Consider the following 16,352-nt stretch of genomic DNA (forward strand, 5'->3'; position numbering starts at 1 on the left):
ACCTTTGTGTCATCTGCAAACTTGCTGACCCATCCTTCAATCCCCTCATCCAAGTCATCAATAAAAATTACAAACAATAGAGGCCCAAGGACAGAGCCCTGTGGAACACCACTCACCACAGACTTCCAGGCAGAATATTTTCCTTCTACTACCACTCGCTGTCTTCTGTTGGCCAGCCAATTCTGTATCTAGACAGCTATGTTCCCCTGAATCCCATTCCTCCTGACATTCTGAATGAGCCTATCATGGGGAACCTTATCAAATGCCTTGCTGAAGTCCATATACACCACATCCACAGCTCGACCCTCATCAATCTTTCTAATCACATCCTCAAAGAACTCGATAAGGTTTGTGAGGCATGACCTGCCCCTCACAAAGCTGTGTTGACTGCATTTAATCAAGCCATGCTCTTCCAGATGGTCATAAATCCTGTCCCTCAGAATCCTTTCTAACACCTTGCAGATGACAGAAGTGAGACTTACTGGTCTGTAATTGCCGGGGATTTCCCTATTTCCTTTCTTGAAGAGAGGAATTACATTTGCCTCTCTCCAGTCCTCAGGTACGACTCCAGTGGAGAGCGAGGATGAAAAGATCTTTGCAAGTGGCGAAGCAATTGCATTTCTCGTTTCCCAAAGCAGCCGAGGACAAATCTGGTCCGGGCCTGGTGACTTGTCGATCTTAATGTTTGACAAAATTTTCAGCACATCAGCTTCCTCTATCTCTATCCATTTCAGCATGCACACCTGCTCTTCAAAGGTTTCATTCACTACAAAGTTCACTTCTTTCATAAAGACAGAAGCAAAAAACTCATTTAGGGCTTCCCCTACCTCCTCAGACTCCACACACAAATTCCCTATGCTATCCCTGATCGGCCCTACCCTTTCTTTGACCATTCTCTTATTCCTCACATAAGTGTAAAATGCCTTTGTGTTCTTCCTAATCCGTTCTGCCAAGCCTTTCTCGTGCCCCCTCCTGGCTCTCCTCAGACTATTTTTGAGCTCCTTCCTCGCCTGCCTGTAATCCTCTAGAGCTGACCTTGACCCTAGCTTCCTCCACCTTATGTAAGCTACCTTTTTCCTTTTGACGAGAAGCTCCACCGCTCTCGTCATCCAAGGTTCCTTTATCTTACCACTTCTTGCCTGTCTCAGTGGGACATATTTATTCATCACTTGCAACAACTGTTCCTTAAACAGTCTCCACATGTCTATAGTGCCTTTATCATCGAAGAATTGCTCCCAATCTATGCTTCCTAACTCATGTCTAATCGCTTCATAGTTTCCTCTTCCCCAATCAAATATCCTCTCATTTTGCCTAATCCTCTCCTTCTCCATAGCTATGTAGAATGTGAGGCAGTTGTGCTCTCCCACCACAAGATCTGATACCTGCCCCGGCTCATTTCCGAGCACTAAGTCTAGAATGGCCTCTCCCCTCGTCGGCCTGTCAACGTACTGAGTTAGGAAACCATCCTGAACACACCTTACAAAAACAGCTCCATTCAAATCTTCTGCTCGAAGGAGGTTCCAATCAATATTGGGAAAGTTAAAGTCACCCATTACAACAACTCTACTACGTCCACACTTTTCCAAAATCTGCCGACCTATACTTTCTTCCATCTCCCTGCTGCTATTGGGGGGCCTGTAGTAAACCTCTAACGAGGTGACTGCTCCCTTGCTGTTCCTAATTTCCACCCATACTGACTCGGTAGGCAGATCTTCCTCGACAATGGAAGCTTCTGTAGCTGTGATGCCCTCTCTGATTAGTAGTGCTACACCCCCTCCTCTTTTTTCCCCCCTCCCTATTCTTTTTAAACGCTCTAAACCCTGGAACATCCAGCAACAATTCCTGCCCCTGAGAAACCCACGTCTCTGTTATGGCCACAACAACATAGCACCAGGTACTGATCCATGCTCTAAGTTCGTCACTTTTATTCCTGATACTCCTTACATTAAAGCAAACACACTTTAACTGATCCCTTGGTTCCTTGCCAGGAAATTCCTTCCCACTAGCTGGTCTACCTCTTGCTATTGCCTCATCTGCATCAACTCTCACCTCCGGTATACAGTTCAGGTTCCCACCCCCCTGCCATACTAGTTTAAATCCTCTCGAACTGCTCGAGCAAACGTTCCACCCAGGACATTGGTCCCCTTCCAGTTCAGATGCAACCCATCCTTCTTGTACAGGTCCCACCTTCCCCAGAAGGCATCCCAATTATTTACATATCTGAAGCCCTCCTTCCTACACCAGCTGCTCAGCCACATATTAAGCTGCGCCCACTCCCTGTTCCTCGCCTCGCTATCTCGTGGCACCAGTAGTAAACTCGAGAACACTACTCTGTTCATCCTGCTTTGCAGCTTCCATCCTAACTCCCTGAAATCACTTTTTATATCTTCGATCCTTTTCCTGGCTATATTATTAGTGCCAATATGTAACACGATTTCTGACTGTTCACCCTCCCCTTTTAGAACCTTATACACCCGATCGGAGACGTCCTGGACCCTGGCACCAGGAAGGCAACATACCTTCCAGGAATCCCAATCCTGACCACAAAATCTCCTGTCGATTCCCCTAACTATCGAGTCCTCTACAACGAGTACTTTTCTATTCTGCTCCCTTCCCTTCTTTGCCACAGTGTCAGGCTCAGTGCCAGAGAACTGACTGCTATGGCTTTCCTCTGGTAGGTCATCCCCCCCAGCAGTATCCAAAACGGTATACTTATTGCTGAGGGGAATGTCCACAGGGGATCTCTGCACTGTCTGTCTGTCCCCTTTCCTCCCCCTAACTGTAACCCATCTATCCTTGTCCTGAGCCTTAGGAGTGACCAACTCCCGGTAACTCCTCTCAATTACCCCCTCAGCCTCCCAAATGATCCGTAGTTCATCCAGCTCCAGCTCCAATTCCCTAACGCAGTTTTCAAGGAGCTGAAGTTGGGTGCACTTCCCACAGATGTAGCCAGCGGAGACGTGTGCCATGTCTTCCACCTGCCACATTCTGCAGGAGGAGCAAGCAACTGCCCTAGCATCCATACCCGACTTATCTGAACACCCACTCAGTACTAAAGTAGAAAGCTTAGTTCAAGGTGCAATAAAATCAATAACAAACTTATATTCAATAGAGGAAGTTTAGAATGAACCGTACCTTATTAACTAGATTAGAGGAGGAGGGCGGGTGGGGGACACTACAGTTGTAGAGTCTCAGGTTTAGCCGCCTTGCTGATATACATGGTCACTGCTTTCCTTCGCGGCTGCCCCTCTGGTCCTCGTCACTTCCTCCGCAGCTCCCGCTCCTTCTGTGAAAGGGAAAACACCGCTGTCCGCTACCGGTAAGTAATTTTTTTAAAAACTGCCTTACCTTAGCTGCAGTCTTTTGGGTTCGTCTTACCTCCGCTGCTGCTCGCACTCAAAATGTAATGGAAGATAATTTCAGTATCACCGAAATACCTGTGTTATTGAGAAAAATTGTAGTTAATTTCAACATTGTCAACTTAATCCCTAATCAGGTCATTGTTTTTACTCCAGGGAGCAGTAGGATCTCCAGGTTTGATGGGCCCTCGAGGGCCAGCAGGAGAAGGTATACCAGGACAAAAGGTACAGAAAATTAACATGTCATTATTAGAATGTTAGTAAATTATCTGAAATATTAGTGTCATGTAAATCATACATTGTTTGCCTCTTCAAGATAAAATTTCTATCATAGACAAATAAATCTTAAGCTGCCGTGGATTCTTGAAATAATTACACTTTGCCTTTTCCTCTGTATCTAATCCCTGTATACTGGAGGATAGCATCAAGACTAATACAATCAGCCCCTCATGATTACCCTAACACTAACCCTATCACCACCAAAATTTCCAAACACCAGTTACTGATTCCACATTCATTCCATCATCTCTCGACTGACTAACTCAGAGTGAACCAAACTGTCCACAATTTCATGTCAAGATAAGCTTCCATCTACATATCTCAGATTAATGATTTGGAATGCAGTATCATTGTCAGAATCTGCTCTGCCATGGCACAACTTTTTAAAATTCACTCATGGGATATGGGCATCACTGGCAGAGCTAGCGTTTATTGTTTATCCCTTTCAACATCTGCTGTTGGAATCCACATTCAGGCCTTTGTTACTCATAGACTTCAGTATTCCAATGCACTTCTGCCCAACATCCCATCTGCAATCCTCATTATCCTTGGTCGCATCCAAAGCTCTGCTACCCAAGCCTTACTTACACAGTGGTCTTGATCATTAGCTCTAGATCATTGAATAGACTCAAGGTTGATCTAGTAAGGAAATTGGGCAGGAAATTTAGCTGAGGATGATCAGCCATGATCTTGTGGAATAATACAGCAGACTTGAGTAGCTATATGGCCTACTCCTGCATAATTTTGTTTTTTCCAATATAAGATTTTTTTTATTTGCTCAAGGGACATGGACTTCAGTGGCTGGGCCAGAATTTACTCCCTGTCCCTAGTTGCCCTTGAGAAGGTGGTGGTAAATGGCCTTCTTGAATCGATGCAGTCCATATGCTGTAGGACTGGTTCATGGATGAATCCTTGGAAAGACATGAATCCTGAACTCTGAGACGACCAAGTGCTTGACTGACAATGGCCGAAATCCTGGACTAGAATAAAATGAGCCCATTGACTGACTGCAACAATAGTCCTTGACTGACTTTAAATGTAGAGAAAGTGAGGACTGCAGATGTTGGAGATCAGAGTCAAAGCACAGCTGGAAAAGCACAGCCGGTCAGGCAGTATCTGAGAAGTAGGAGAATCGACATTTCAGGCATAAACCCTTCATCAGGAGCTTATGCACGAAACATTGATTGTCCTGCTCCTCGGATACTTCCTGACTGGTTGTGCTTTTCCTGCACCACACTCCTTGATTATGAACCCCTTCAGTTCACTAAGGATTGCTCCCCTTTGACTTTCACATCTGGCCATTTGTTTGAAGCATATGCAATGTGTTTGCAGCTTAACCATCTGGAACATGGTGCAGGTGTGATATTGATGTTGCACAATGCCACACAGTGACAAATCCACGCCTTGTCATGTTTAGTGCTCCCCACCATCACTAGCTGTCTGCTTCTATCTCTGCACTAGAAAGCAATGTAAGCACTGAGGCCAGCAGCCTACAACTAGAGATGAATCAGCCCTGACCTTAGAAAACAATGTGCCCACTCAGAGGCTGGCAGCCTGTTGGTCAGCACTGAAGTTAATGAGTGTGCAGTAAGAAAGCAAAGTGCAGAGGCTGACAGCCTCTAGGTGAGAGCAAAGTGTCTGAGCACCATGATAGTAAGCGAGGAGGCATATGGTGCATGTTCCATCCAAGTGCAAAAGCATCCAGTGTAGATGCGTGAGATGTGAGTGTCCCTGCTGCAAAATGACCTTCAGAAACTTGCAAGTTCTTGAGCTCCAAAGTGAATTGTTGAAGAGTGGAACTGCCAGTAGGGAACATTCTGCCCATTATATTGTTAAGTGAGGCTCACCTTTCAACACTTTTCTCATGATCTATGGAAGCTTCCAAGAAACAATTCTTCAAATTTAAGCTCTCATTTTTGGTTGAATGTTACGATATTTTGACTATGTGTCAATGTTGTTAAGTTTCACAGGGGGGGGTGGTTCTCTCCATGAGGCCTTGTGAGATTTCTCACTGTAAACTCACATCATTAGCTACCTACTACATTCCTATAGCACCCCTCTCATCTCGTGCCAGCTGGATTCTACCACTCACCATATCTGAAAGAACATGTCACTGCATGGATATCCCAGAATAGAAGCTGTTGTACAACAGAATAAGCACTGTCAGTCTGAAGCTGCCCTGCACAGTTTGTGACAGTTACCCTGGATGTGGCAGAGAAGCAGAGATTAGTGCCATGCTTGCAGACAGAGACCTGGAGATCTGGGAGGATAGAGTTATGCAGAGCAGAGACAGCTTCTTCTCCCAGGAAAAGGAGACCATGCCATAATATTGTAGCATCCTGGTCCAAGCTTTTCATGTGGAGCATTGTGGACTGGAGTAAGAGCCAGCCATTAAGAATGAAGGTCAATGACCATCGTCTCTCCAATATTTCACACTCACACTCTCTCTGCCACTTTACCCACCTCCCATCAAAGCTCATGCTCTACCACCCTCACTCTTCCTTCACACTCTCCGAGATGATCCCCCATCCCTCCTACCCTGGACATCCTCATTTGCTCAGCACACTTTAACACTTCTTCCTCCACCAGTACCAACAACAACACCCACTTTCATTTTACTCAATCACTCCATTTTTCTCAATGCCCTGAGAAAGCAGCCCATAAAAGGGCAGAAATAACCAAAATAGGTGGTGGAATGCCCAACAACACCCTCACCACTGACAAGGAGAGGATCCTGCCTCTGACTGATGCTGCTCAAGTCTCTGCCCTGGCTTGCTATCCTAGGACCACCTGACTGAAGGCAGTCTCCCTTCACCTGACTGGTAGCTGCTGACAACTATATAACAAGGCAAGGTAGAATTCAGATAGGGTCAAGATGAGTTAGCAGTAAGAGAGCAGGCTAGCAGCTCTGAGATGCAGCCTCATCTAGTCTGTAAGTTGGATGTCTATCCCATAGCTTATAGTGCCCTTGCAGCAGCATTGCAGTGCTGTTAGTCAGACTGTCCCTGAAGACCAGCATGCAGCATGGTCCCAGGAGTAGATTGGAAAGGTAACTTGAGGGTTCTGGGTGATGTCGGGCACTGTCATCTGTAAATGGAGTGAATTGTAAATACAGTCGAGTAAATGGAGTGCCACAGGACCTGCCCTCAGAGTTTGTTTCTGAGTATCCAAGATAATGGTCCAGTAGAGCAAGCAGTAAGATGGAGTCACTAGGTGGTATCAATGTGGATTTCACCAGTTTCCTCATTTTCCCTCCCTCCACCTTATCCCAGTTCCAACCTTCCAGCTCAGCACTGCCCTCATGACCTGTCCCATCTGTCCATCTTCCTTCCCACCTATCCGCTCCACCCACCTCTCCGACCTATCACCTCCATCTACCTATAGCACTCTCAGCTACCTTCGCCCCAGCCCCACCCCAAACCTATTTATCTTTCCACTCCCGAGACTCCCAGCCTCATTCCTGATGAAGGGCTTTTGCCCGAAAGGTCGATTTACCTGTTCCTCAGAGGCTACCTGACCTGCTGTGCCTTTCCAGCACTACACTGGACTCTAATCTCAAGCATCCGCAGTCCTCACTTTCGCCCGGAGTTACTAGGTACCTACTCAGATATTAATGCTGGGAATTGTCAATGTCTTGATTCTACATGGCGTGTGAGAAGATAGGAAGTTCCATATAAATGAGGTGAGATTCTGCATTCATGAGCCCATTAACAAGCAATAATCCCCTTTAATAGACACCTCGCCACTGTCTAGTGAGAATCTTATTTCAAACTGTTTAAAAAAAAACAACATCCTGCCATCAAAAAAAATTGATTTCTCATGTAATTCGCTGAGATTTCTCACCTTACCCTACGTCATTCAGGTAATATTCTGTCCCTTGTTTTCAAATCTCTCCATAACCTCATCCCTATCCATCTCTGAAAGCTCCTCCAGCCCTACTACTTCTGCCAAATCACCACCTCTCTAATTCTGGCCTTTCCCGTAACTCTGATTTTTAGCAGCTCCAATATTTATGGCCATGCTTTTAGCTGCTCAGGCCTGAACTCCCAAAATCTCTCCTCCTCTCGACCTACCTTCCCTCTTTCAAAACAATCCTTCCAACTATCTGCTACTCTAAGGTTTTGGTCATCTGTCTAACAATCTCCTTTTATGGTAAAATTTCAAATTGTGTTTGATATTGCTTTGTGAAGAACATTGGAGTATTTTGTTATATTAGAGACATTATAAGGATACAAGATGTTGTTGCTGAGAGTTTGTGGTTTCCCTTAGACTTTTATGTCAAGAAGCACTTCCCGTCATCACCCCTGAATGGTTTAATTGTAATTATAAGTTAATGCCCTCTTGTTCTAAACTCCCCCATGAGAGGAAATAATTTCCAACTATTCTATCAATGATTTTAATCATTATAAACACATCAATTATATTACCCCATAATCTTCAAGAAAAGCAAGTCAAGTTGATGCGACCAGTCATTACAATTTAATCCTGTTAACCCCAGTATCATTCTAACGAAATGTGTTGCACTCATTCAAATGCCACTATTATTCCCCAAATGTGGTTCCCAAAACTGAATACAGTACTGGGGTACAGACAGAACCCTGTATAATGTAATGTAACTTTCAGCCTTTATTTTCCCAGTACCCTTGAAATAACAGCCAAAATGTTATTCTTCATTTCAAACTCTTATTATATGTGGTCTCTAGTTATTAGTAGTTTTGTACTTGGATTCCCTAAATTTCTTCACTCGTCCATTCTCCTAGCTTCTTAAACTTTATAAAAAAAACTTAGATAGCTTGATCTTAGGTAAATTAAGATGCATGACCTCATACCTCTCCTCAGACATGATGGGTTGAATGGACTGCTTCTCTGCCCCAATTCCATGGTTCTGTAATTCCATGTGTTTTGGTATTATCCAATCAAATGATTCACCAATACACTTTTGCAGCTTCTTGATGGCATCTACACTGTTTATGACAGTACCTAATAAGGTTACTTCAGAAAATATGGACTTATGGCTCTCCATTCCTTCTTGCAAATCATTTAGAAATATGATGAATAGCTGAGAACTCAGTACAGATGCCCAGGGGTTGCCATTTATCATATACAGAAAAATCAACAAATGAAAACATAAGGTTGTAACATGACACCAAATGATAACTTTGCATAGGTATTTCTAATATTGCTGCATACTTAGGTGTGGTTTGGTGTAATGCTCCCATTACTGAATCAAAATGTTACAATTTGAAATCAAAACAGAAATGCCAGAGAACTTCAACAGGTCTAGCAGTGACTGTGGAGAAAGAAACATTTTGAGTTGAATGTGACTCTTTTCCAGAACGGGATTTAATGAGGAATCATATCAAACTCGAAATGTTAGTTCTGTTTCTGTCTCTACAGATGCTGTTAGAGCTGAAGAGTTTCTCTGACAGTTGCTGTTTTTATTTCAGATTTCCATCAGCTGTTTTGATTTAATTTAAGTGGCCATGATTTCAAGATCCAGTGATTTTAAAAATATCAGCTAGGCTAAAACTTCAGTACCCTGAAAGAGTGCTACAGATTTGGAAGTGCCATTTTACAGATGAGATGTTAAATTATCTGTCCTCTTCAAAGAATGGAAAAAGACCCCATTGCAGGAAGAACAGTGGAATTGTCCTGCTACCCTGGTCAACATCAATCCCTCAAACAATTTCACTTAAACAGATTATGTCATGATTTATCTCATTTTGTTCATTTTGTTCATGAGACCTTAATTTGATAACACCAGCAATGATTCCTCATCACTACTTACCCTTCAAAAGATGTTGGTGAGCCACTATTTTGAACCACTGCTGTCCATGTAGGTACATCCACAGTGCTGTCAAGGAGGGAGTACCAGGATTTTGACACAGTGACAGTGAAGGAGTGGGGTGCGCTTCCAAGTCAGGATGATGGGTAACATGCAAGTATTCCCATGTATCCACCATTGACAGAGTCTTGGTGAACTATAGACAACACACATTGCTGTTGCTGTACATCAGTTGTACATTGCATCAATATTTAAAGTAGTCAATAGCGTGCCAATACAGCAGGCTGCTTTGAACTTGGCAACGTCAATCTTCTTAAGTGTACCTGAGTACAGTTGAAGTAGCACTCATTCAGCAACTGGAGAATATTCCATCATACTCCTGACTTGTGCCTTGCAGATGGTAGGCAGGCTTTGGAAAGTCAAGAGATGAGGTACTGGTCATAGAATTCCCAGTCTCTGACATGCTTATGTAACAACAATCTTTAGATGGTTGATCCAGTTAGTTTACGTAGGAGAAAGTGAGGACTGCAGATGCTGGAGTACCAGAGTTGAAAAATGTGGTGCTGGAAAAACACAGCAGGCCAGGCAGCATCTGAGGAGCAGGAGAATTGACGTTTCGGGCATAAATTAAAAGAAGAAGGGTTTATGCCTGAAACGTCGATTCTCCTGCTCCCCAGTTAGTTTATGGTCAATATTAACCTGAGGTGTTAATGATGGGGTTTTCAACAAAGCTATTGAATGTCAAAGGGAGATGGTTTGTCTCTGTCGTGTTCGAAGTGATCATTTCCTGACACTTGTGTGGCATGAATATTACTTGCCATCATCAGGCAAAGCTTGAAACAGGACTGTTTGGAATTCTGACCAGGAGGGCATTTAATGAGTGAGGTTTTCTCAACTAGGATATGTTCAGATCACACCTTGTTGATGATGTTGATTCTGCAGTCAGTTCAGGAATCAGTGAGATTACAGGGATTCCCAGCAATCAAACCAGTCTTGTTCAACCATTGGATCTCCCTCTTCAAGGATAGCATGAGGAAAAGTGGAATGACTGGATGATTGAAGGAAGGTAGACATCCACCAAGGGAGGCAACATATAGGTTCCAATGTTAGTAATTCTATCTGAGTGACTTGGAAAGGCCTGAGATTAAATCAAAAAGGAAATCACCATCAAATTGATCAAGGAACATGGGATATTCAGTTCATCTCATGGTACACAAATGATTATTTGTGGAATGATATGGCCCATGATTGCATGATTACTGATGAAGATAATGTTAATGATCAATGTGTGAAGGTGCCAGTGTTAGACTAGGGTTGACAAAGTCAAAAGTCACATAACACCAGGTTATAATTCAACAGATTAATTTGAAATTTCAAGCTTTCAGAGAGCTGCTTCTTCATCAGATGAAGTGAAGAAGCAGTGCTTCAAAAGCTTGCAATGTCAAATAAACCTGTTGGACTATAACCTGGTGTCATATGACTTCTGACCATGACTGTATGATGATGCAATTTAAGAATCCAACTGAATTGATTTATTTGGTTGTGAAACCGAGGAGGAGGAAGGTGATTTTTATTGATTTTAATACATACTCAGTGTATGTTCTTCTATTAAATAGTGTTCTTTTCAATACTGCGATAAAGAATAAAGTAAATGGTGTAAATACAAATTAAACTCAATTTCTAAAGAGATTATTATTTCCTAAATAATAAGTCAATAATAAGAATTTTTTGTGATTGCAATTGTGCTATTTTGGTGGCGAGGTAGTGAGAAGGTGGGGTATACTGATGAGCACAGTTGCTGACTTGGCAACTCTGTAATGAATTAATATGCCACTGTAAACAGGTCAGACAATGTGAGAGGGTGGATTCAATTCCTCATAAATATTACTCACCTATAAGTTGATCCCCCCCCTACATTTCGGGTGAAAGTTCGTCTCAGAAATCTGACTTTTCCACACAGGTATATATTGTAATTGTCCATTGCCATTTATGATTGGACATGGTAATACTGCAGAACTGTATGCAGTTGGTTGCCATCTTCCCTACAGTAGTAATTACAGAGGCAATTTTAACCCCAAAATGGAGGTATGTGAGGCAGATAGGAAGTTAAACATTAAAGCTTGTGTCTCATTGAATTAAAGAGGTGACTTTCTTTGGCTGACTTCTCTGTTTCAATTTTAACCAATTGTTCAGGCATACTTCCACAAGGAAGATGGAATTTGAACCCAGACCATTTGGCCTAGAAGTAGACTCACTATCACTGCATCAAAGAGCCCTAATCCAGCATTAATGTCAGCTGCTTGAGATTCCTGAGCCTCAGGAAAGTGAGCAGCTGAAGTGAGGCTAGAGCTGCTACACTGTGCTAATGAATTTGGTAATGATTCTGAAATGGACAGCACAGTGGCTCAGTGATTAGCACTGTTGCCTCATAGCACCAGGCATCCAGGTTTGATTCCAGCCTCGGGCAACTGTCTGTGTGGAGTTTGCACATTCTCCCCATGTCTGTGTGGGTTTCCTCTGGATGCTCCAGTTTCCTCCCACAGTCCAAGTGATGTGCAGGGCAGGTAAATTGGTCATGCTAAATTGCCCATAGTGCTAGATGCATTAGTCAGAGGGAAATGGGACTGGGTGGGTTACTCTTCAGAACGGTCGGTGTGGACTTGTTGGGCTGAAGGGCCTGTTTCCACACTGTAGGGAATCTAATGTCTCAATTTAATGTTGACTCGCTTAGCATATCTTCACTTAATGTCATAAATAAAATATATCCATTTATTGTTGCCAGTTTCACTTTAATGTTGCTTGCCACAGACAACCTCTACCATGGGGTGTATGCTTACGAGACCTTTCCCCAGTTGCTTCCACTCTCACCCTCAGATTCTTTTTCTCCCAACTGTTGCCCTTGGCTCCTGTCATTGCATCCGCTGTAGGCCTTGCCTGTCACTCTTGCTGTCTATCCTCACCTCACACTCTCAGTTTTTAATCAGACTTTTCAGACAAGTTATTATGCACCTCTGGAGCAAGTGGGACTTGAACCCAAGCTTCCTAGCCTAGCGACACCACCACTCCACTGCAAGAACCCTTCTCTACCACCATATAGTTAACCTTCATGGCCCTAAATATTTTTATATACATGTTTACTACAACTCAGTGCTTACTTCCTTAGTAAGGCAAAGGTTGAATGCTGGTGGGAGAGAACTTGTTTCTTTTATTGAATTTATATAAAGTATATTAATTAATTGATTCCATCTCATTTAGCATTGAAATTCTATTTAACTTTAACATTTTGCTTCATTAAGGGAGATCGTGGATATAAAGGTGAAAGAGGAAACAAAGGTGACAAAGGGGATGAAGGGCTCTCTGGTTCTAAAGGCGATCCTGTAAGATACTTGCTTCTGTACAAAATGACATTCATTGTCTAATATCATCAATTCAGAGAACATTTAATGTGCACTAGAACTGATGATTTGTACTTTCTGAAACTTTAGGGAAAGAACGGAGAGAAAGGCGAAGCAGGTCTCACCGTAAGTATCCATCAAACAGAATAATTATATCACTGATGATTTTATATGCACATTCTTCCCGTGTCTGCGTGGGTTTCCTCCGGGTGCTCCAGTTTCCTCCCACAGTCCATGGAAGTGCAGAGCAGGTGAATCAGCCATGCTAAATTGCTCATAGTGTTAGGTGCATTGGACAGAGGGAATTGGGTCTGAGTGAGTTACTCTTCGGACCGTCGGTGTGGACTTGTTGGGCTGAAGGGCCTATTTCCACACTGTAGGGAATCTAATCTAATTTAATCTAATTATGATCCCTTTCTGAGTGTGCAAGCACCACCAAATGAGTTGCTTCTTCCAGAATAGTAACTTTCCCTGAGTTTTGTGTGGTTCATTTGATCTCCTTTTGTAACATTGATAGAAAAGCAATGGAAATGGCACAGGCTGAGCACGAATAACCACTATTAAACATTTACTCCAGGATTTCCACTAGATTATAGAAGATGACAGGGAGGACATCATGGAATTTGTTCTCCCTGCCCCACTTTTGTGATTATTTTGTCAGAAAAACTGTTTTATGTTTATACTTGAACTTTTTGAAGATCAAACAGAAACAGTACATGCAAACTCTTGGAAAGTTAATGTTTATAGATGGTTTTAGGAACAGAATGGGTGTGAAATCTTCCTGCTGTGATATTAATTGACTTGGAATTTCTTCCAAGTATGCTGTCCCAAACCAAATGGTACAGCAGCAGGAAATGCATGAGAAGACCTACCACTACATTCCACCTCAGAAGAAATATTTTATACTTGGATGACCTGATTATTATAGAGCTGTGTGTCAATTCCATACAATGTTTTTCACATATGAGGGGCATGGATAGGGTAAACAGACAAAGTCTTTTCCCTGGGGTCGGGGAATCCAGAACTAGAGGGCATAGGTTTAGGGTGAGAGGCGAAAGATATAAAACAGACATAAGGGGCAACCTTTTCACGCATAGAGTGGTACGTGTATGGAATGATCTGCCAGAGGAAGTGGTAGAGGCTGGTACAATTGCAACATTTAAGAGGCATTTGGATGGGTATATGAATAGGAAGGGTTTGGAGGGATATGGATCGGCTGCTAGCAGGTGGGATTAGATTGGGTTGGGCTATCTGGTCGGCATGGATAGGTTGGACTGAAGGGTCTGTTTCGATGCTGTACATCTCTATGACTCTATGATGGAGGTCTTACCAGTTGGTTAGAGCTGTAAAAAGCTTCAAGTGGCCTCTTTTTAGCTAAGGCCACTTTAAGAGCCAATGCCAGGTACTTATGGGACAGTGGCTGGACTTCCCCAGGATCAAGAGCCTTGTAGGCAGAAGCCTGAACACAGAGAGCTACCAACCTTTCAAAAGCCAGCAGCTCATTGAACAGCAGCTACTGGAGAGGTGGTAGTTGCTGATGGCAGCCACAAAAGGCCAAAATCATAACAGGATCCCAGGGGAATGATGGGTGGACATTCACAATGAGGCATGTTTCAGCAGGCCACTTCCTTCCTGATGCCAGATTCTTGATCAGATACTAACTGCCTTTGAATGAGAGGTATTAATTACCCATTTAGTGCTGTACAGTGCTCTTCCTGCCACAGATATAATCTAGTCATGACAGGCACATGACAGAATACCCACCTTCCAGCCTCCTGCCAGATAAAACACCCTCCACCATCAAAGTTAGCAGGTTAAGAGGGCATTTAAATCTGTTCACTGACTTTAAAAATGAGATAAAATTAGGAAGTGAACAAAAGACAGGGATCTTAAATTGCTTTCATTGCACAGAGTCTATGGTATAACTACAACTGCCACAGTTCCATATTTATAAATCGCATCTTTAAGCAATTTCGTGGTATCAAAGAATGAACTGTCCTGTTAGTTCCAAAGAAGTCATATTGAATTAAAAATGTTAACTCTGTTTCTCTCTCCACAGATGCTGTCAGATCTGCTGAGTTTCTCGTAGCACTTTCTGTTTTAATCTTCAGAACTCCAGCATCTGCAGTATTTTTCTTCTGACCTGTTCATTCTTTCTCAGTGTTAAAAATTTAATCTGTCTTTGGACACTGATTTTAACCAAAGTTGAACACAGTACTCCAAATGTGCCCCCATCAATGCTCTATATAACTGCAACATAACTTCCCAACTTCTATACTCAATGCCCTAACTGATGAAGGCCAGTGTGCCAAAAGCCTTCTTCACTGCCCTGTCTACCTGTGACTCCACTTTCAGAGAACTGTGAACCTCAACTCCTATATCCCTCTGTTCCACTACACTCTTTAAGGCCCTACCATACACTATGAATCTCCTACCTTGATTTGACTTCCCAAAAATGCAAGACCTCATACTTGCCTATATTAAACTCCATTTGCCATTTCTTGGCCCACTTCCCCAGCTGATCAAGGTCCTGCTGCAATTTTTTTTTCCTCAAAGATTGAATTGTACCATCTGGCATGAGCTAATATGTGTCATATTTCAAAGAGTGACCTTATTGTTTGACCTCGATTTATTAAAGGTATTAAAGTAATTCTATTTCTTCTCATCTTTTATTAGCGCGAAGAAATAATCGTTTTGATCAGATCAATCTGTGGTGAGTTCAAATGTACAAATTGACACAATGTGATGTAAACAATTATTCTAATTAAAGTGACCTTCAAAGTTGTTAATCCAGGGAACAACATATTCTGAAAAGATTGAAAATAGACATTCAATGCAATGGTATTACTTCTCAGCTGGATGTGTTCTCTCAGAACCAGAATGTAGATATCTTATTTCAAAAGTTTACATTCAAAGCAAGAAGCAAAACACATCAGAACTGCTGCTGGTTGTCTTTTGCCACCAAAATCAGACACATAAACTGAAGGAGGCATTACAGAGCAAGCATATGAGAGATATGAAGGGAGATACAGAGAGGGATGCAACTTTTCTATTATTGCAGTGATTTTTATCAGAATATGTTTAAAACAAAATAAAGTTTGGTAAATACGGCCGTGCATTATTACTTTCAGAGATACCAATCCAATGTCTGTAAAATGGGACAGATTTAAATTGATCTACAATATTATCACAAACTGAACTAGTTGTGGCTTTTGGGAGATCTATTGTTAGTCTGAATGAATTTGCTGGCCTTTTCTGGGTAGGTAAGTAATGCACTGTTTGTGCATAATTAAATGCTTGCACAAAGCTCCTCAATGTAGCTTTATACCACTTTCCAAAATGCAATGTACCATCTCTTCACTGAAGGAAATCTTTCAGTAAACATTGCCTTCAACTGTTCTGGGGAAGGGTCACCTGATCCAAAATGTTAATTTTGATTTCCCTTCACAGATGCTGCCAGATCTGCTGAGCTTTTCCAGCAAATTTTGTTTCCATTGCTTTCAAATGAATGGCTTTCAATCACCCTTTGCCATT

At 42.4% G+C, this 16,352-nt stretch overlaps 1 protein-coding gene across 1 annotated transcript in view; it reads left to right on the forward strand.

Annotated features, from left to right (window-relative positions):
* The window catches only part of LOC140480497 (uncharacterized), a 264,377-nt gene that overhangs the window by 221,545 nt on the left and 26,480 nt on the right, over positions 1 to 16,352 (forward strand). The window contains exons 28-31 of the mRNA XM_072575429.1: positions 3,516 to 3,584; positions 12,720 to 12,800; positions 12,909 to 12,944; positions 15,495 to 15,531. Coding sequence (XP_072431530.1) covers positions 3,516 to 3,584; positions 12,720 to 12,800; positions 12,909 to 12,944; positions 15,495 to 15,531 — 223 coding nt within the window. The remainder of the gene's footprint in view (positions 1 to 3,515; positions 3,585 to 12,719; positions 12,801 to 12,908; positions 12,945 to 15,494; positions 15,532 to 16,352) is intronic.

This window comes from Chiloscyllium punctatum, chromosome 8, assembly GCF_047496795.1.
Source record: "Chiloscyllium punctatum isolate Juve2018m chromosome 8, sChiPun1.3, whole genome shotgun sequence".
Taxonomy (NCBI): Eukaryota; Metazoa; Chordata; class Chondrichthyes; order Orectolobiformes; family Hemiscylliidae; genus Chiloscyllium; species Chiloscyllium punctatum.